This window comes from Canis lupus, chromosome 21 (assembly GCF_011100685.1).
Source record: "Canis lupus familiaris isolate Mischka breed German Shepherd chromosome 21, alternate assembly UU_Cfam_GSD_1.0, whole genome shotgun sequence".
NCBI lineage: Eukaryota > Metazoa > Chordata > Mammalia > Carnivora > Canidae > Canis > Canis lupus.
In genome coordinates, this window is record NC_049242.1 from 10,790,480 (window position 1) to 10,812,817 (window position 22,338).

Below are 22,338 nucleotides of genomic sequence, written 5' to 3' on the forward strand. Positions count from 1 at the left end.
GTGTCTCTCATGAATAAATAAATGAAATCATTTAAAAAATAGATAGGGTGTTTAGTTTCATACAAGGAGATGAGGGGATGTCAGTAGATTACAGGAAGAAGTGTATTTAGACTGAGGAAAGAGTAAGTGCAAAGTCCTTGAGGTGAGAATAAGTTTGGATATTCAAGGAATGGCAAGGAAACCAGTGGGGCTGGAATAGATACAGTGAGGGAGAGAGTAGTAGGAAATAAAACAGGGAGGTGAGTAGGGGATCAGACATTATAGGCTATAGGAGGACTTGCATTTTTATATGATTGAGAAAAATAGTCATGGTTTAGAAATCTGCATCTGAATGATATCCATTTTGTTTTAACACATATTACCTAGTGGTTGTCAGGCCAAGGTTATTTATTTATCTTAAATGAGTTTAAGGAGAAAGGGAAAAGGTGGAAATTTAGAACAGGGCAGAAAACAGGTCAAACTTTTTGCTGAGGTGGGGAATATATCATCATTTTAAAGATGCTTCAGTAGTGGTTTTATCTCTTGCCATGTGGGTCTGCTTTATGGGTTCTGGTAGCCTGGTTCCCCATCAGTCCCCATGGACAGTAGTATCTTCTTTCTATTCTCTACATTTGTTCACAATCTTTTAGCTTCAGTTCTTCCCTCACTTAACTCACTAGTTCCCTGTATTAAATTCCTTCCACTTAAATGACGTAGAGTCATTCCTGGTTTTAGTTGGATTCGGACTATTACAGGACGTCAGTGAAGCCTCTTTGAACAGAGCTCTGAATCTGGAGCAGTAATAGTAGGGGAGGTAAGACGAAGTGTAAAAACCCTGAAGCAGTCAAATGTTTGTGTTCAAAGACCAGCTAGAAGTGCAGTGTTGCTGGAATTAAATGGGAAGGTTGTAGTAAATGAAATCTGAGAACACCCATGGACCAGATATGGTAGGCACTTAGAGACTTCAGTTTTATTTTAAGTGTTGTAGAAAATCATTGGAGGGTTTTGATTAGGGTCTGACTACATTTTAAAATGGTAACTCTGGCTGCTGTATAGAGAATATGATGGGGCTGGGCCAGAATGGGGAATTAGGAGATGAGTTTAGAGAGAAGCCTTTGCTGTTGTCTAGACAAGAGAAAGTACTAGTTACACATAGGGTTACAATGACTGGGTTGTGAAAAGTGGATCCTGAAGGTGTATCTGACAGTTGTTGGTGGATTGGATGTGGCTCAGTTGGTTAAGGGACCAACTCTTGATTTCAGCTCAAGTCATGATCTTTAGGGTCGTGAGATCAAGCCCCATGTTGGACTCCACGCTTAAGGTGGAATCTGTTTAAGATTCTGTCTTCCTCTCTATGTCCCCCATCCCAATAAATAAACTCTTTAAAAAATTAAAAAATAATAAAAAAGGAGAGTTAAGAATTAGAGATCATCTAGGCATTTAGTGTAAATAAGTAAGTGGACGGGCAATGCTGCTGTGTATTGAGTTAAAGATCTTTGCAGCATATCAGGGCACACAAGAGTGGACATTTAAATTCAGTTTTATACAGTTTAAATTTGAGATGCCTCTGAGACTTTCAAAAAGTAAGGTTGAATAGTCCATTGCATATGTTAGTTTGGAGGTCAGGATAGAGATCCAAACTTGGGAATTATTACTATATTCATGGATCTAAAGATATGAAGTTAGATAAAAGCTAACATAGTAATTGCATCTATGTAAGATTTATATACATTTAAAAATATATTTATATATATTTTACATTGTATATATTATGTATTTATATTGTATATGTTTTCTCTCTATGTTATTACATTAATATACCTTCTATAGCAATTTATATTCATTTTATAACATTTTGTATGCCCACTTTACATTCTTAAAATGCAATTTGCAGATATTATGTACAGAAATGATTTTATAAAACAGTGTCCTAACTTTAGCATGAAGGAGCTACTAAAATAATTTATAGTAAATGATTTATATTTCATATTTAAATTTTCAAGCATAACTATACTAGAAGTCATCATGAAATAGGTGACTTAATTCACATACAGATTGTTCACGAATAAGAAGTTTCCAAATATCAGATCTCAAAACAATTGAAACATTAGAAGCACTATTTTCTTTATGATGTAATTTTCCAAAATAGTGAGCTTCTCTTGGTGAAGTTCTAGACATAATAGTTTACAATATTACTTCAGTTTACAGGGTGATTGCAATCTTGGGATTTTTTTAGCATGTATTTACATCATGCAAAAACTTTGCATTTTTTATAAATGCATTTTTATAAGTGAGTTTTTCGTTTACATGAATGTCCAGGAAGTCATTTGAAAAACAGGCAGGAAGTAAGATAATTCCTTGTTGCATAGCATCCTCCACAATGTTACAGGATAACTAATGTCTCTGACCCCTACCTACCTTCTAAAGTTTGGTAACTGCTGATCATCATTGTGGGAACCAAATTGCCCCCCAAGTTCTCAAAACTGCCCCTCCAAAGTGGCACTGTCCAATCAAGAGTAGCTACTTTAAGGATATATATAGTTAGAGAAGAAATATAATAGAGCCCTGAGACTTTCAACATGTAGAGTGCAGCAAAGGTGACATAGGTGGAGGGGCCACTAAGGTAAGAAGGGAACCAGAGAGTTTGATTTCTGGACAGAACAAGACATTGTTTAAAAAAAAAAAAAAAAAAAGAGGCACTGATCAACTGAAACAAATACTGTCAAAGAGTGGAGTAAATTGAAGACTGAATTAATGACTTTGGGAGCTATGTTTTTAATGTAGTATTGGGAATAGAAGCCTGCCAGAAGTAGGTCCAAGAGATAGTAGGAGAAGTAGAGATGGTCCATATGGACAAATCCAATGATATGTTGGGGCCAGCTCCTGTGAGTTCATTGGATCATTGGGTGCTTCTCTTCCAACTCTATGTTCAGTGAGGTCAAGTTCAATAGCTTTAAAAAATCACAGTGCATTTATTCCAAGAAATTGACAGGCATCATAAAAAAAGGATTTAAAAATATTTTTAAAGACCTAGCCGTTAAATATTTGCCAAAACACTACTGGGAAAATTCTAAGGAGTTTTGATATAAAATGAAATAAAGCAATAAATCAGTAGCTGAAGGAAGGAGGATATCGGGACAAGGCAGATACAAGCTAAGCGTACATATAATAAATACATGTATAGAAATATGAAACATATACACATATTTAATGCGAGCTATTATAATATGTTTTCATACTTCTGGGAACAATATGAGTAATGAGAATGAAGTAGAGAGGAAAAAGTTGACATTGCTGGAGCGATAGAGGTTATAATCACAGGAGCACAGTCCACAAGTGCCTCTTAATGAATTCCAGAAGAACTGGATTCGGTGTGCAAGTGGAGGAGTTGACCACAGATAAGGCAGCTGGGCAGTCATGCTTCATAACAGGTGGGGAGACAGAGAAGATGGTTACAGAGCATGGCTACAAATGGATTGGTGGGTTTGGAGTGGGAGGAATGGGATTTCTTTTCTGGTTCCTTCTGTTTCCACGGTGAAAAAATAGAAAGGTTATTACTGAGACTGAGGATGGAGGAAGGTATGCTGAATTTTGAGAAGGTGGAAGGTATAATGTATCACTTGAAATAGTAAATTGATGAGTGAAGGATGGTAGCCCTTCTGAGATGTGCCAAGAGGCCTACTAAAGTATGTAATCCAAAATTTAAGGGAGACAACTCAGAATAATTGTTTTTTCCAGGCATAACCAGTTCTTTAGATTAGTTATTGAACAGGTAGAGGTGCTGGTGGTGTTGTATTGTACCAGTATTGGTCCATTCCTGATTGAATTCACTATAGCTGTCACTTCCTTTTTTTTTTTTTTTATAGCTGTCACTTCCAATCCATTCTCTGCACTGTAGCCAGAGAAGCTTCAAAGCCTGAATCAAATTAAATCACTTATCTTGCTTCAATCCCTTTAATAGCTTTCCATTGCTTCTAGGATAAAGATAGAAAATCCTCATGATGGCCTAGGAGGGCCTTCCTGCTCTGGTCTTGACCTACCTGTCATCTTGATTCAACTGTTTCTTCTCTACACTATAGCAACACTGGCCTTTTGGTTCAGTTATGTTTTCTTGCTTTCTTCGTGATCCATATGTTTATAGTACTCTCCACCACCCCATTCATCCTTACCCACACATGCACCTGGGATCTTTAAATCATAGCTCAGGAATCATTTCTTCTGAAAAGCCTTCTAGACACCTCAGTTTTAGGTGTTGTTCCAAATTAAAATATGTTTAATATCGCATATTAGGTATATGCGGCTGTATTTCTATTTTTGAGGTCACTTACCTCTTTTGGTAACTACATATTCTAAATGTTATCATTGGTGTAACAAGTTTCCTCCCATAGACTAAGCATAATTATGGTAGTAGTCTTTTTGCTCACCATTGTATTCAAAGGCCTAGTAAAATGGTTGTTCCAAGTAAATGTAATTATTTGTTAAGAGAAGGAAGGAAGGGAGGGAGAAGGGGATGGATGCCTATGCAAGAAGGCAGAGAGGCATATCCTCTGCTTCACAAACACTCACACGCTAGTGGGGGCAGGACTCAAATATAGAAACAAAATGTAATGCTGTGCTCTCCAAAATGGAGGATGTATATGCTTCTGGGACAGAGAATTACGAGGCTTTCTGGGGCAAACAGTGCAGGACTTGTCCAGTGTGGGAGATTATTCCAGAGAAAGAAATAGCATGAATAATTGCTCAGAGGTGTGAACTATCATGGAATGTGAGTAAAATGTCATGGTGTTGGGAGGCCAAGCTGGAGTGGTATCCAGAGGCCATGACATGGAGGAGCCTGGAATTGCTAAGAAGTTTGGCCTTTTTGTCTAAAGATGTTGGTGAAAAATTGAAGGACTTTAAAAAGTAACTGAAGTAAAATTTGCACTTTATATGAGTCACCTTGCTGATATTACATAGATTGGCAAGGAGAAAGACCAGATTGGAAGCAAAGACACCAATTTAATGTTGTAGTATCAAAGAAGCTGAAGAGGTGAAAAGTTGTGTGGAGAGAATGACCTATGATTCAACATAATAGGGCCAAACAATAACTATGGGGTTACTGCTAATGTTATAAACATTATCTCAGGGGAAAATGGAGGGGAGAAGCTTGGGGATGGTATGAGTGTTAAGTATATTAGAGACCAGTAAATTGACAGTATACCAAATAAAGTCCAGAGCAAATGGATATATTTCTAAATTCTTCCTGTTTTTAAATTTTTCCAGAACTCTGAGAGTGACTGAATTTATAGTACAGTCTGGCCTGTGGTTAGCAGTGGGAGATGAGTAGCAAATCCATATGCAAGTACTTGTGTATCCATCGAGGTGGGTCTGGATCAGGATGAGGACTAACATATTATGTATTAATGTTATGTATTACTTGTATAATGGAACACTGTAATTCTGGTCTCATGTGAGTCTATGTGGAAATCATGGAGGACAATTAATTTGTTAATTTGATGGGATTTAACGTAACTCATTTGCTATCATAATATAATAAATCATTCAATAAATATGATCTGGGGTTAAATTTCATTTTCATAACCTCAGAAATTAAGGAAATTTTTCTTTTAGGGAAGTGAGTAATTTATATTATAATTTAAATGCCCATCTGCTCTCAGGAGAGAGGATGGATTGTTTTCCTCTTGGTTTCTCAGTTTATGAACATGAAATCTGTGCTGTCATTGTTTAGTAGATGACAGCTCACTTATAATGCCACAGAAGATGTAGAGACTGCTCAGTAGAAGATTGGAATTCACTACTCATTAAGTTTTATTCTAGTTTAGTCATTTTATAAAACCAAAGGTAGGGAAAATGAACAATTTTTTTCTAGCCAATAAAATGGTGACTTTTAATTCTTGAAAATAAACAAAATTCTATAATTTCTGGACCTGGACAAAGAGTTATTATAGCAAAGCGGTTTGTTTACATGGATTGTTGTTTTTATTATGAATTGTTTTGTCCCTAAGAGAAATTTGGACTCTTGATTATCTATTGTTTTCTGCTTGATTTTACCATATAAAGAAAATAAGAATAGTGAGGAATTTTCTTGCCATTAAAATTTCTTAAGAATGTCAAAAACGTGACTGTAATGTACTGGGTAGCCAAGAACGTGTATGTCATTTTGCCAAGTTAGTCTAGTGTTAAGGAACTAAGTTATTTCTAAGAAGCCAAAAAGTCAATGGTTGTGTGCCATTATCATGATCATGAGGAACATTTTTAAGTATTCATTTGTTTGATGCACTTGCTGAATACTTTATAAAGGAAGCTAAATGGATATAGTTCCTGTTCTTTAAATATAGTGTAATTTTAAAGCAAAATTATAACTTGATGGATTATAATGATGCAGATAGTGTTCGTAAATGTCACCCAAATGAACACACCTAAGACTTTAAGTACATTAATACCAAAGGAAGTTGCTTATCTTCTGTGGATTCTAAGGCAACCGAGTCAGGGAGTTTTGGGCATAGTTTCCAGTGAAAATGCTGCCACTCTTAGGATTTTCAACTTTAACAAAGGAGGAGGGTGGGATGTAACAAACAGATGTAAATAGAAGGTAAAACTAAACTCTTGCATGAAATGAGATTTTTAGACAACTTGGAGGTGACAAATGATGGACATGAAATGCCAGAGAACCCAAAAAAATGTACCAAACTGAGTAATACAATAGATAGTTGAATAAGTAGAGTTAAAATTGTCTACTGTAATGTGATGAAGAGCAAAAAATAGGAGGTGATTTTATCTTTTGTTGGCACTGTATTGAAAATGCCTTAGGGTGCCACTATCAACATAATTAAGGAGGAAAGGAAAGAAGAGAAGATCTATATAAAAAATTTTTGCATATCCCCATGTTTTCATTGACAATACCTAGTAGAAAACTATGCTCCTTGATCCCGGAGTCCTGGGATCAAGGCCCACATTAGGCTCCCTGCATGGAGCCTGCTTCTCCCTCTGCCTGTGTCTCTGTCCCGCCCCACCCCCCTCTGTGTGTGTGTGTCTCTCATGAATAAATAAATAAAATCTTTAAAAAAAAAAAAAAAAGAAAGAAAAAGAAAGAAAACTATGCTCCTAATTGGAACAAATAAAACGTGTTTGAAGTTAGACTGTCCTTCAAGGAATAGTCAAGTGACTTGTCATCCTTTCTTACTCCAACTCCTTCTCATTTATGACACAGTCCTCTGAGTTCCTACTTTCACAATAACTGAAAATCTTTTGTTGATGCTGGAATGGCAGACTGTTCAGTGGCAATTTGAATATTGTGTCCTCTCTAGTTAAGGAAGCGTACTCAACAGTACAGACTTTCAAGGCTGGCAGCAAACGTAACAGAAAAAACAACCAGGGCCAAGACCCAAACCAATATCAATGGGACTTCATTTTTTTCTTTTTCTTTCTTTTTCTCTTGCTTCCTTCCTTCCTTTCTTTCTTACTTTCTTTAGGTCAAGTTAGGAGTTTACATGAATAAATATTATTGTTACTTTTCTACAGAGTAGGAACAAAAGGCAGCATTTTCCAAATTATCTTTCAAAAGAGGTTTTCAATTGTATTGATTACATGTTATACTTGTTTGCTTATTTATTTCGCTAAAGGAGTTAGCCGTTACAGACAAATATCTAACAAAAAACTCCCTGAGCCTGTCAAAAACATTCATTTGGTATGTATTATTTTTACCATGTTAAAAAGAATTCACAGAAGGAGAAACAGCTGATTTAACTTCAATGAGAATTGAAAATCAAGCAATATCAAGAAATTGAAGGATTTTTTAAAGTATGGAACAGTGTAGAGGGACATGCTATGTTTCTAGACATAAAGTCTGAATATTTCAAACTGTTAATTCTCCCCAAGATAAATTATAGGCTTAATATAATTTTAATTAAAATCAAAATTCAAAATAATTATCAATGAAATTGATCTTTTTTTAAATCCTAAAGCAAATAACTTTATTTCTGTCATTCTTTTTCAAGAACCAAGGAAATATAGAAAATATAAAACAGGGGATCCCTGGGTAGCTCAGCGGTTTAGCGCCTTCCTTTGGCCCAGGGGACAATCCTGGAGTTCCGGGATCGAGTCCCACGTCGAGCTCCTGGCATGGAGCCTGCTTCTCCCTCCTCCGGTGTCTCTGCCTCTCTCTCTCTCTCTCTCTCTCTCTCTCTCACTCTCTCTCTGTCTATCATAAATATATAAATAAATAAATAAATAAATAAATAAATAAATAAATAAATAAATAAAATAAATAAATCTTTAAAAAAAAAAAAGAAAATATAAAACAATACAACAGCTGCAGTTTGGGGGTTGGGGGAGGCTGGTAGAGAAGGAATGGCACAGCCCTTCAAAGCAATCTCCAGGACTGCCTGAATTGCGTCAGGTGTGGAGTGGGCCTGAGAAGACAGGCTCCTATGTCCCAGTTTGGGCCCCAATACATCAGAATCCTCAGGGTGTGGAACCCTGGAATCTGCCTTTTTAAAACAAGTTTTCCCACTCACATTCACTTAGCAAGGTCTCGCCCTAAAGCCCAAGGGAACTTTGGTAACATTTCCTCTCTTCCAAAATGCAGACTGAAAACCAACTAATCCTCAACTAAAACTCAAGAACAGCACAGCAGATGCACCTGTTGTTTTTCAGGGTCTCAAACTCTGGAGGAAATACATCCCTCCTGCCACGTCTTTTCCTGGCTAGGGCACCTGTCTGCATTTGGAACTGTGGCTCCATAGTGGCCACAGTGTTTCATCAGGCCCAGCCTTATTCCCCGCTTGAAGTCCTGCTTTTCTCTGTATGACATTGGGCAGGGAGTAACTCCAAGAAGGTGGCAAGAGGATCCTATGCAACGAGGCATACTGGTTCCTGGCAGGTGTCTTCTGCAGGTCCCCAGAGGGCTGGCAATGCCGTGGTAGCACCAGGACAGAGGGATGCGTCAGTGGGTGCATTCAGGTGATGGCTGGCAAACAGCCCTTGACAGTGCTGCAACAGAGACAGCCAGTCCCTACACCCTTTGCTGAGCAAAGGAATTGATAATTTCTGTTGAAAAACAGAAGAAAATAATTAAAAGTAAATAACAAAAAATCTAGAAAATCTTGAGTGACAAGACTGGCCCTATTAAGACATGTTATAAAGTGAAATAAACTTTACAAACAAAGAATTTATAAGGCTGAAAGATGTACTTAGGATCATGAAGCTATTAAGTGAGTAATTTGATATTTGAACTCAGGCTCATTGTATGCTAAAACATGTGCTAATTTACTATGTGTCCTCCTATAATGTTGAAATAGTTTAAACAGTATGGTACTAGAATAAAAATGATAAGAAATCTATTAGCAAAAATAGATATCCTAGAAATAAACCCTTTACTGCATGAAAAAAACATCATATGATAAAGAAAGTTCCATAAATCAATATGAAGTATTAGTTTATATTTAGTTAAAACAATTGTCACTTAACTGTGTAAAAAAATTAAATTTTTATTTTAGATGTCTAAAAACTAATTCCAAATAGGTTAAATATTTTAACATAAAGAAGTTAATCTGTAAAGGAATCAGAAGAAAAGAGAAATTAATAGTAATCTCTGGTTATAAAAAACCATCTCTTCTAGAAGAATACATAGAGAAAACTAAGTAGATACAACCATGTAAAAATATAAAAATCTCATCAAAAAAGAATATAGAGTTGAACCAAAATATAGTTCTAGCAATTACTCACCTATACTGTCAATATATAAAGAGCCCTTTTAATTCAATAAGAAGCTGAAAAAGTAAATGGATAAATTACATGAACAGAGAAAATTGTAATAGTATTCAAATAAATGTTAATTAGAATAGCTATAATACTACATTTTGCCTATCATTTAACAAATATATTTTTGGTTAATAATATTTATTGCTAGTGAGGATCCAAAATACTGACATTGGGAATGTATAATGCAAACAAAAACAAAAACAGAGGGATCTAGGAATACCCAAATCTGTCCACTGAAACAACCTGACAAAGGATTCATACATTTGCTTGTTGCTCTTCCCTAATCCATTTTATAGGCTTGTTCTTTGACCAGGGGTTCCTTTATTTAAGAAAAGCGAAGACTCTCACTATGTGGTTGGTTTTTTATAAGCTTGAAAGGACTGTATATTGCATGCCATTAATTTCGCTACCCCAGGTTTTCAGTTAGAACTTCATAAAAACATAAAAGAAAATGCCCAGTTTCTTTGGATCTTGGATAAAATTGCCTGTTCCTTATAGAATATGCACCCAGCAGGTATTCAGAATTTGTGCAGAAAGCAGGAACTGAATTAGTATCAAGCTGAGCCTTGATCACTTTGAGGTGTTTCTTTTGTTGAATGCCAACATTGTTAAAAAAAAAAAAAAAAAAAAAAGTGCATTTGCTGTGACAAATGAAAATATAACATTTTCCTTAAAAGGTGGATTGTGGAAAGCTTAGTAGCAATAATGTGTTTATCCAAAAATGCCTCTCTTATTTGCTTTCACTTTTCTTTAACCTCTTTTCTTTTATTTTTCCCCCTGTCAGTTTTTGTTGTAGTTTAGCCTCTGTGTCAATGGAAGAGAATTTATGTTTTATAAGAAAGCCAGTGATAGACATTGATTCATTGATGTATTTAGAGGCCAAAAAGTCTGTTCGCAATTCTTTCAAAAGCTGTTTTTGATTTTTTTAATAATAGGTTTAACAAGTAGGACCCAGAGTAATGAGTATTAAAGAAACAGACTTTTATCACTGTGCTTCCTCTGGATATAAAAGGATCCATTAAGCAAATTTCCATTGTAGAATACTGCCTTGCCTACCTTCCAACCTTATGATGGTAAGGGTACAGGGTGTCCAGCAGGTGACCCTGCTGCCTTTTTTATTTATTTATTTATTTATTTTTCCTCATTTTGTAATTCTTAGGCAAGAAGCAAGTAAGAGAGGGAAGAAGAGAGAAAAGGCAGGACAGCATTTTTTTCTCCCAAGAATGAGGGAGAGAAAGAACAGTGAGGCAGTGGAAAGAACACTGGGCTGTGAGTCTGTGGATGGTGGGAGTGGGGGTTGCTTGGTTTTTAAAAATCTCTTTGCCTCTTGCTCACCATGTGACCTTGAGCTGATTAGTCCACCTAGTTTTTGGCTTCCTCACCTACAACATTCCGCCTTGTGGGAGTATTCTCGATTCTCAGCTCATTGCTTATATAAAGCTGTGTAATTGTTTCAGAGAAATAAGGTCTAGAATGTGAATAATTTGATTCCACATAAAGTAGGAATGATAATAGATTAATTTTGGTATAGTTGAAAAAAATCTCAAGGGAATATTGTGGAAGGATAAATGCCAAGTACAGGATTTTTATGGTTTTTTCCCCAATCATTTATTAAGGATCTTAACCATTTATTAGCTCTAGTTGTGTATATATTGTGTTCTACATCCTCATCTTCTGATTTGCAAGTGTGGGCTTGTTTGGTTTTTTTTTGTTTGTTTGTTTGTTTTCATTTTTTCCCTTAGGCAAACAAGTGTGGAATAGTGTTTTTTATATTCCTTTGACATTGGCCTTAATATTTATGGAGAAGGTAGTTTAAATAACCAGAGCATGTAGCTGATTTATTTTTTCTTCTAGAATTGCAGAATTTCTATTTGAATTTTATCAAGATTTTTCTATACCTTTAGTAGCAAAATACTCTGGCTCTGCAACTAGATTTCCTGATTTGCCTAAAATAGTGTTAATTTGAATGTGTTTGATGTTGCTTTGAAAGCAATATTTTAAATAGCAACTATTGTTATTCAATACTGAGTTACCATGGTAATAAAGAACATTCACTTGATTTAAAACTTTTCAGAAAAGGAAAATTTATATTCAATATCTTTCTAGTTGATTTGAATGTACCACTCTAAGTCTGCCCTTTCACTCCCAGTTTTTAAAGTAATTTGTTTTCCGAAGATTAGTGTGCATATTTTTTTAAGGAAAGTAAAACATCAGATTTTTACAAACCATTAATTTCTTTAAATCCCTAGGAGAACAGCTCTTCTTTCCCTTTTTGAGTAATTTTGTAATTACATTCTAAATCCTTTTTCAAGTAGCTCTAATGGAATTGCAATTCTTTTGTTGTCTTGGCCTTTCCTTGTGGTAAACAGGGCTGCCCTTGAGAATAAGAATCTTTTTTTATTCATAATGTGTGACAAGTCATTGGTACTTAATAAAAGTTTATTGAGTTAGTGAGCAAATTAATAATGTATGATTTAATTGATATAAGTTCCTTCTGTCAAAATATTAGTCTTACTCCGAATCTTAAATTTTGTGTCATTAGAGATATTTGATATATAGCAGACAACAAAAATTGTAGCAAAATTATTTACTTCATCTAGCACCTTGGATCAGAAGGACTTCTTTGGTTTCTTTGTTTCATTTTTTAAATAAAACTTTCCTGATTCTTTTTCTTTTTATTACCAACAGATCCAGGCGATGTTAGTTGTTCTTTCTGGACTCTCAGAGCATACATTTAGCACTTATTTATTTGTAGTGTACATATCTTTTTATAACATCTGTGTTTATTACTAGACCTTCAGTTTATTGAGGACCTAAATTGATGCCTGGTCAGTAGATGTTTGCTGAAAAACGTAATTTTTAGATGTGCGTATTTTGTTTATATATTTACCTAGTACTTCTTAAATGTTTTGTGGAAAATTAATTTGTACCTTCTCTTTTAAGCGGTATGTGTATGTGTATGTATGTGTGTGTATTTGTCCATGTGCGTGTTGTATTTCTTCATTGGTGTTGTGATTTCCTTAGGAGGTGGAGTGGACAGTGTTATAAAAACTATAACATAGGAAATGTGAATGACATATATCCTTGAAGACATGTTCATGTGTGTTATTGAGTGATAGTATACACATCTATCTTTTCAAAAATTACTTAGATAGGCACTATTGAAAATACAGGCTATAAAAAAAAAAGAAAATACAGGCTATAGATAAAATAAAAGTTAACTTCTTTTTTTCTTTCATCTCATATTCATAAGTGTATTCATTATTGATATACATGCTTAATGAGTTCTTAGATATATTGTAGATGAAGTTATCTACAGCATTCCAATCTGAATGCTGGAGAAGATTTATTATATATATATTTAAAGATTTTATTTATTCATGAGAGATACAGAAAGAGAAAGACAGAGAGAGAGAGAGAGGCAAGAGATACAGGCAGAGGGAGAAGCAGACTCCATGCAGGGAGCCTGATGTGGGACTCGATCCCAGGTCTCCAGGATCAGGCCCTGGACTGAAGGTGGCACTAAACTGCTGAGCCATCCAAACTGCCCAGATTTATTATATATTATAGATTATCAGCTTCTTAACTAAATTCCCATAAAGGATTTTTTCAATGTGGCTTTGAGAAATTCACTGGTGATAGGCATTCCAGAACCCTTTAAAAAGCTGTGGTGACCATTTGTAGGCCAAGAATGACAAGTGAGAGAGGCTCTTGTTAGAGTGGGCTTCTTGAATTCAGGGGATATGATGAGGTCCCTGAGAGGCAAGGGCTGAGAGACCATGCATAACTGATAAAGTCAGGATGGCTGGAACGGTTTCCCATTAGACTGACCTATAGAGATCTTCAGTGTTGACTAACTGACCATGACATCCTTGGGATTTCAAATAGATGGACAACCTAAAGTCTTATTTGATTTACACTAAGGAGAAGAAAACTCTAGGATGGGCAAAACAGAGGCATAATCTGAATCATCTCAATACAGAGTGCAGCCCTTCTTCCAATTCCCAGACTTGTGTCAGCTAATTCTGAACTGATTCAGATTCTGAACTGTCTTTAATAAATGGATAGTCAGGTCTCTTTGAGAAAAAGGCCCTTCTACATGTCAAAATTAAATTGTACAATGATCCTCTTCTGATTTGGCAGGGTGAGTGCATGGGTGAAAGGGAAATAGTCAACTTTTGGGGAACTAAACTGACTCAAATGTGACATTATATACTGAGGTACCAAAATATTACTGTAGTAGGCCAGTAACAGTCTGGGCTTATGGGAAGTTAATGGAATTTCAGCTTATGTGTGTATTACCATAGGTCCACTGGGTACCTGAATCCACCCCAATTCCAGAATGCATGATTGGAATAAATTCTGAGCCACTGTCAGAATCCTTTATCTATATAATCTCCTTTTTCTCCTGCTTTCATGAGCTTTTTCTAGTTTACCTCTTGATGCTTTGTACTTTTAGGTAGAAGGGAATATTTCCCATGTTTTATTGTTAGTCAGAAATTTATTTCATCATCTGTGCCTTTGTTTCCTTATTGAAGTCCAACAGTTAGACCTTGTTTTTCTGTGTTTGTATAAAAATTATTAAAGGTGTGTCTTTGAAAAACCTCACTAACCAGAATATGGTCTTTACCAGCTTATTTTCTTCCCTGCCATTCCCTTTCTAAAAGAGAAGACTGTCTTTTAGAACTATTATTGTATTTTTGTGATAGAGTCAAGGACACGGTGGGTGGAAATGGCTAAAAGAGAGGTGAGAAAGAAGAATTTTCTTTGGAATGACTGATTTTCATTTAAAAATGAGAAAGAACAGGAAATTGAATACAGAGAGGAAAAACAGGAAAGAAAAAGAGAAATGAAATACTTGCCTATCTTTCCTAACTTCAGCTAGAGATCCTTGGGATATAAAAGCTGCCTTGCAGTAGAGAACATTGAGGTATACATCAATGGAAGGAGTGTAAGAGAGAGTGTAAGATGTTTGTGGACAGTTAGAACATGCTCTCTAATTTGTTTTTGAGCAGTAATATAAAATTAAAATTGCCTTATTATTATCTTTGGATGACTAGCCAATCTGTAACTTGGCATTGTGCATAGAAACAGGGCCACCCAGATGGATCCCAGTGACTGTCAAGCTCATTTTTTTTTCATAACCTTGATCACCTACTGGACCTTCTACCTATTTATGTCTTAAATTATCATTGTTGTGCGTAGTTTTCCTAAAATCATGAGTAACTTGTGAACTAGATGCTGATTCATCATCAATAGATTTGAGCATTTTCATGTGTTCAGTGAAATCATTATAGCCTTCAGGCCATATGACAAATATTGACAAATATTTTGTTCAAGGATACATGTTCAACTTTTTTTTGAAAAAGTAAAACAAATTTGCATTTACTTTTTATTAATCTTTATATTATCTAGTTTCTTACTGTTGAAATGATTTATTGTTCTTCATGAAAAGGACAAAATCAGAGTGGCTGCTCTGTACACTTGAGGTTGGAGTGTTTAGTTCCTATATAATTTTCATACCAACCTAAATTATAATTTTCTAATTTCTTGCTGACAATATCTCCCAAAGGCTTGATGGCTGTGTGCATCTCGTGGACGATAGCACAGGGCCCAGTGCCACTGGCTAGTATACCAGGTCGCCGGCAGGGTACTTCTTTCTTTCACCACCAGCCTAGATTGAATGGTGTTACTTGGCCCAAGATGTGTGTCTCTGGGAGTACTTCATTTTTACAATGGGCATTTGTCCTTAAAATGAAGGTGTTAGTTATGTTATTCCTGGAAGGGGCTGGAGAAGAAATTTCTTTATTCTGATTTAACTACACGTACATGCATCTCACCCTGTAGTAGCAGAACATGGCAGAAGCTCTGAGCGCAAAGTGGAGGTCTAGCAAGCCCATCTGTTGCAGGTTGAGTTCGCCAGAAACTGAGTCTGAGAAGCAATTTATGAATTTGTAATGCTTATTAGGTATTAACACCCCTGAAGGGAGAAGGGATGTGGGATTGGGTTGAGGAAGAAGTTGAACCACTGTGCAGACTCAACAAAGCCTTGGCAAAACTGATGGGAAGCTCTGGAGCAAATATTGCCTATCAGTATTGCCTCTGTAAAGCTAAAATATCCCTGCCTTGTCTAGCCACTGGCTTAGAGCTGTTCTGGGGAAGTCATTTATTTCCCTTGCATCTGAGGTAGAACCTGATGTAACAGCTGGAGGCTACCTGCTGATTGTACTCTCCACAACTGGATGACAAGTGACAAGTACCTTACTGGGGACTCCCTACATCAATTACAGCACCCTTGGCATGTTTTATTAGTAACATTTAATTTAAAAAGTAAGATTCTGAGATAAATACTGAATTGAGCAGAATGCTAACAAGCGTGAACTAGAATTGTCCCAGGCAAACCAAGATGTATGGCCACCTTCCATATCAGTGGCTTTGGTGAGATTCTTTTCTTGTCCTTAAGCATATGCACTTTAAACAATTCAAAGGTGAAAGGTGGCTTAAAGATCACTGAACTCATCTCACTCTCACTCATTTGTCAGTTGACAAAAGGAATTAAGAACAGAGGCAGGAGTAGATGGGGGACCTTAGACTTTCTGACAACCAATTCAGTATCTTTCTTATTAAAACTTGTTGCTTCTAAGTACTGCAAACTATATAGTAAAGCAAGATTCATCCTTTGGTATACCCCATATCATGCATGCTTACTTATAATGTTGCCTGTATTATGAGATAATCTTCAGTTTTTCTTGTAAAATAATAGAAATATTATAGTGAAATCATTTACAGATTTTGTATGAAAACTAAGAGCAAAGTTTAAGTCTTTAATGAGTCTCCTTAATATCCCTTAAGGGCTTTGTTTTAATGCTTTTGAAGAAAAATTAAAACTGACATCAAGTGTAATATGAGCATTAAAAGAAAGAGGAGAAAATTTGTATCTATTATAAAAATCTCAGTAACTTCTTACCAGGTTTTTTAGAGCAACGTTATCACTCTTTAGAGATGTTTTATTTGGTTTTCTTTCCTTGCCCATGATAATATAATACTTAAAGTGGTTAAAATATTCATTTCCATAGTGGACTATGGAGAAGCAAAGGTAAGGACAGGGGATTACCTAGAAAGAAAGAGTAACTTGGAATTGGCAAAACCTTGACAGAGTTCTTCCAGCAAACAGCAGTTGTTTCTTGGGTTCTTACTGAAGACACCCATTAGGTGGCTATGATCACATCTTTAGATGCAAAGGACTTTTGGATTATAGAAGGATGGCATCATCTTTTTGTTTTCTTGACTGCCTTTAATTAATTTCTTTCTTCCTTTTTTTATACTGGTAGGGAGAAGATTTTATTTTCTTTTCATCTCAGAAATGTATTTGCATACTGGCCTTTAGTTATGCAAATTATTGCATTTGTTATATTCTGCATTTGTCTTTTTGTTTTTAAATCTATTTTTAAAAGATTTTATTTATTTAAGAGAGAGTAAGAGCGTACAAGTAGAGGGAGCAACAGAGGGAGAGGCAGAAGTAGACTCTTCATTGAGTGGGGAGCTCCATGCAGGGTTTGATCCCACCGTCCTGGGATCATGACCTGGGCCAAAGGCAGCCACTTAAGCAACTGAGCCACCCAGAGGCCCCTCCATTTTGCATTTGGGGGAGGATTACAAAATGGACATTTTTCACAAAGAGGAAGGTAAAGAATTGAGTCACAATAAATGTACCAAAAAGTTTGAATTCAAATTGGAAAGGTTATTTTACTTTTCCCATCTTTGATTTTAAATAATTAAATGTATTGTCTCAAAATTGATTGTCCAGAGAGCCCAAATTAGTGTAATCATGTGTAATATGCCATCCAGTCTGATAGCCTCACAGTCTTTTGGTTGATTGAATGAGAGAAGGGAAGAGTGGGTGAAAGTCTACAAAAGCTTATTTTAATTAAGATCTATCCCCGACTGGTAGACAATCATGTTCAGACATTATCTCATCATTAGTCAACTCATCAAAATATCACTTTTCAGAAAATCCTCCAGTTCTTTTCAGTGGCTTTAATGAAATTATTCTAAGAGCCCAGGGAAAGGATTGTGATCTAGCGTTCAGATAACTGTCATTTTCTTAAGAAATAGACTTTGGGTCTCCTGAGAAAGCAGATCATCTGGTGTGACATTTGCTGCAACAGAAATATTATTTTAAAAATCCTACTACTTAAGAAACACCAGTTTATTTTGGTCTTTTTCCCAACATCAGATAAACAATAGGATGTTTATTAATTCGTTGATAGGCAGAAATCTGGGAGACTTAAAAGGACCAATGTAAGAATTATAAACAACTTTTCATTTACTTGGGTTTTTCTAAGGATAATTTTTATCATTTATTTTTATTCTCATAAAGTAAACAATCATCCTACCTTTATGGGATAGAGTTAATTGTGCATATTTAGAAACTTATGAAATTAATGATAAAAATAAACATTTTAAAAGGACATTTTCTGTTTGTGCTTTTTTTTTTCTTGACACTCATGATAGCTACTGAAGGATTTTAATGTTTGTTTAGTGTTGCTTGCATTTATGATATTCAGATTAAAAGATGCATCAAGTGTAAGAATATTCATTATAGATTTCATAGTTGGGTAGCTTTGCAAATAATATCTTATATGCTACGTTTGCTCTGTGTGTGTGTGTGTGTGTGTGTGTGTGTGTGTGTTAAAGCCTATCAATATAATATTATCTCCAGAGATTATCTTTCAGATTTACAATCACATTTTTTATGATTATATAAACAGGGAAGAACCTCCATTTATGGTTGTTTGCATTAAGAATTCTGATTTTTCTTTGCATTTTAAATCAGTTTGAGAATTACTCCAATAAAACTTTAACTTGTATTTTTAGCACCCAGCAATATATTATATTCAATATAGTTGTTTGATTGAACAGTTCTTTCTTTACTTGATATATAAAGTTCATGTTTGCTGTTGGGTTTGGGCTCTATTTTTCAAGATTTGTTGGAAAGTCATAAGTGGAGGGGGGAAAAGGAAAAGGAGAAACACTACAAATCACTCCATTAATGAAATGCTACCTAAATTGAGAAATGGACTGAAAGACAAGGGTCATATTGGAAGAATTTACAAGTCATTTCATTGAAATAAGCATTCATTCTGCTCATTAAAAATAGCATAGTATATCAGTCAGTATAATTTAATTTTTAAAAATAGGAATTCAATGAGTAAGTGTACTTGAAGGAGAAAAATAAATTATGCTTTCTTAGATCTATGGGCTTAGAGTACAACCAGCTCTCTTAGGATTTTCTTAGCTACTTCCTGCGTGTACTATAAGAACGTCCGAGTGGTGGTAACAAGCAGCAGAGTCAGCTAAATATCTGATTCAGTACATTTTAATAAATATAAGGATAAATCCCCATCCTGCTTCTCAGCATACTTTGTAACAACTGTGTTCACAAATGTTTAACATCTGGCTGTTCAGTAACTGGGAAGTGGCAATTGTCATCAACTGCCGACAAGTATTTTGTGAAAATTATCCATCTTCAGTTCTTGATGAATCGATTTACTGCAGCTTGGAGTTTTGGCTTTGCTCCCTGTCTCTCAGCCTGACCATGTGACCCTCTCAAGGCTGGAGCTTCAGTACCCTTGCTTTTCATGGTTGATAGATGACCAGTTGGGCTTTTCTGGAAGGTGTTATGATTAACCTTTACAATTTTCTTTATGCAGTAAAAATGGAAATATCATTTCAACTAATATTTATCTAGCATTTTAATAGGTGTCAGATAATGTTCTATATCCTGGTGTTGCAATACCCATCTACTAGAAGGACAAGAATAGGTGGATACACAATCATATGTAACAATAAAAATGTAGTACCTAGTTCTGGAAATATGGGATCAGCATCAGAGTGATAGACCACTCTGTTATGCAATACAACTATTTCTAAAGTAGAACTGAGAATTCTTCCTTCCTCCACATTCTTATTCTCCCTTAGCCCCACATTTCCTTTCTCTCTCCCCTCTCTCCTTCCCTACCTTCTTCTCTCCCTTCTTCTCTTCCTCTTCCTTTCCGTCCTTCTTTCATTATGAATTTCATAAGCATGGAATTTTTATTAGTCAAAGCTTTGGTTTGTGGGCTAATGTCATCATTGAATGATCTCTGGTCCACATTCATTCATTTACTCCTTTATGATGCTATAGATATATTTTATATACATATCTATGTTTTATATAGATATGAAATAACAATTATGACCTACCTGTTGCTTTTCTCCTATTTCATCTTCTTACCTCTTTTAAAAGATAACCATTATCCTGGATTGTGTATAGTAATTCTTTTTTTCATTGGTTACCTTTGTTTTGTATGTAACATTTCTAAACAATACATTACTTAGTTGTTTTTAAACTAACAAATGCCATTTTTCTGTATGTAATCTACTAGTATTTTTTTCCACTCACCATTTTACTATATTTTTATTTGTAACTGAATTTAGTTTCTTTTTTTTAAATTCAGTTTCACTTCAATTAATATTCCTTTGTGTGTATGTGTTGCAAATTGTCCATTCTCCTGTTGATGGGCAATTGTGATTTCTCTTTATGTTGTAACGGACAGTGCTGTTATGAATATTCTTTTACTGGCTGCCTAAGACATTATGTGAAAGTTTCTGCAGAGTGTATACCTGGGAATGGAAATATTGGCTCATAGGTATACAGAGATTAAACTTAGAACATAATCGCAAATTGTTTTCTAAAACTATTGTACCAACTTGTATTGCCTATATGAGAGCTTACATTGATCCACATCCTCTTTAATACTTGATCCTATGGGATTCATTTCTGTCAATCAAATGCCACGTAATATGAATGCTAACGGTATGTGGCTTGGATTTGCACTTCTCAAGATACTAATGAGATTGTGCATCTTTTAGGTATATTTATTGGTCATAAGTATTTCCTCTAATCTTTCAATTATAAGATTTTACTAGTCTATACTAATGAATACTTTTAAAAAACATTTTATTTATTTATTCGTGAGAGACACAGAGGGAGAGAGAGAGAGAGAGAGAGAGGTAGAGACATAGGCAGAGGGAGAAGCAGGCTTCCTGCGGGGAGCCTAATGTGGGATCACGCATCAGGACCCAGGGATCATGCACGGAGCCAAAGGCAGACGCTCCATAGCTGAGCCACCCAGGCATCCCTAATAATACTTTTTATTTTTGCATTGGCAGTTGTTGCAATATCTTAATCTTAAAAAGATATAGTCATTAAAATGAAATAGACATATTTTAGTACTATACAAAATGATGGGCACATTTCTAATAACAGATGTACAATCAAAATAGTTGAAAAATTAAAACAATAGGTAATAATTTCATTTTGAAATTATTTTCATTACCTTTATTTTTTCATAACCTGATGTTTATTTTTCTTTTGACAGAAAGGTTTCGGGATTTACTACTTCCTCCATCTAATCAAGACTCTGAGATTCTGCCTGTTATTCAATCAAGAAAGTATCCCAAGTAAGAACTAGGAATTCTCTGGGTATTGAGAAGGGGATGGGTGTAGTAATGGGAGAGATTTGGGAAGGCAATACCAAAATATTTTCTTTGTAAAGTTTTGTGAAAAAGCTAGAATACCCTGACTTAATTAAGTAGGGCATCTCCTGCACCATAATGTCTCCAGCTCCTCACAGCTGGGTCAGAGCAAAAAGACTTGCCTGCAGGACAGTCCAGCCATGACTAGGAATATTTGCAGAGTGCAGACTGTAACTTAATTGCATTGGTGTCTGATTGTGCTTCTTTTTGCTTGATTCTGTATCAACAGATACAGGTATGTTGTGGTTGATCCCTCACCTGGTTTCCTGTTTTTTAGACTTTGAATGCAAGGATTCATTCATATTGTAATAAATGGTTTTCAAATAACCATATGTTAGATATGATTTTAGTAATTTCTATATATTCCTCTTTACTATCTTTATAATTATGGGAAGTGAAATCTCTTGACCATTTCTTATACGGGTAGACCTTTTCTTCTCTTAGATGCCACAAGTATATTTATGGATTGAAGAATAAATATACCTTCATCTTCCCAGAAAATAAGGAAGTAGTAGATTTTTATTAGGCATTCTTTTCCCTAAAAGCTGATGGATACTGAGAAGCTTGGATCACTCACTACTTGAAGCAGTTTACTTCATGAATGTCTGACTCTATTTACTATCTAGTATACAACAAGCTGAAGAAGGAATCGATTGGTATGTGATATAGAAAAGGAAGGTCACCAACTTAAAGAACTAGAGCTTGGTTTATACATATTTCATCAAAACCAATCATTGTGTTAAATGACTCATTCTTTGACTGGCTTGTCAGTTTGTTCAAGTATCCACTGAACTTCACTTTCTAGAATAATTTTTTCCCTAATACTTAGCCTTGATGATATTTACTTAACTCTGATAAAGAAAATAAGTACAGAATCTGAATTATCTGCTCATTGTATTGATATTAATCCAGATTTAATTTCTAGAAACAATCTTCTAGTCCCTTCATGGGGACCCTCCTGAGGGACATACAAAGCCTGGACAGCATTCCATGCATATATTACTTTTTATGGCAGGG

At 35.3% G+C, this 22,338-nt stretch overlaps 1 protein-coding gene across 4 annotated transcripts in view; it reads left to right on the forward strand.

Annotated features, from left to right (window-relative positions):
* Window positions 1-22,338, forward strand: part of NOX4 (NADPH oxidase 4) — a 161,439-nt gene that overhangs the window by 90,481 nt on the left and 48,620 nt on the right. For all 4 annotated transcript variants that reach the window (XM_038568349.1, XM_038568350.1, XM_038568351.1 and 1 more), the window contains one exon: window positions 21,165-21,246. In XM_038568349.1, coding sequence (XP_038424277.1) covers window positions 21,165-21,246 — 82 coding nt within the window. The remainder of the gene's footprint in view (window positions 1-21,164; window positions 21,247-22,338) is intronic.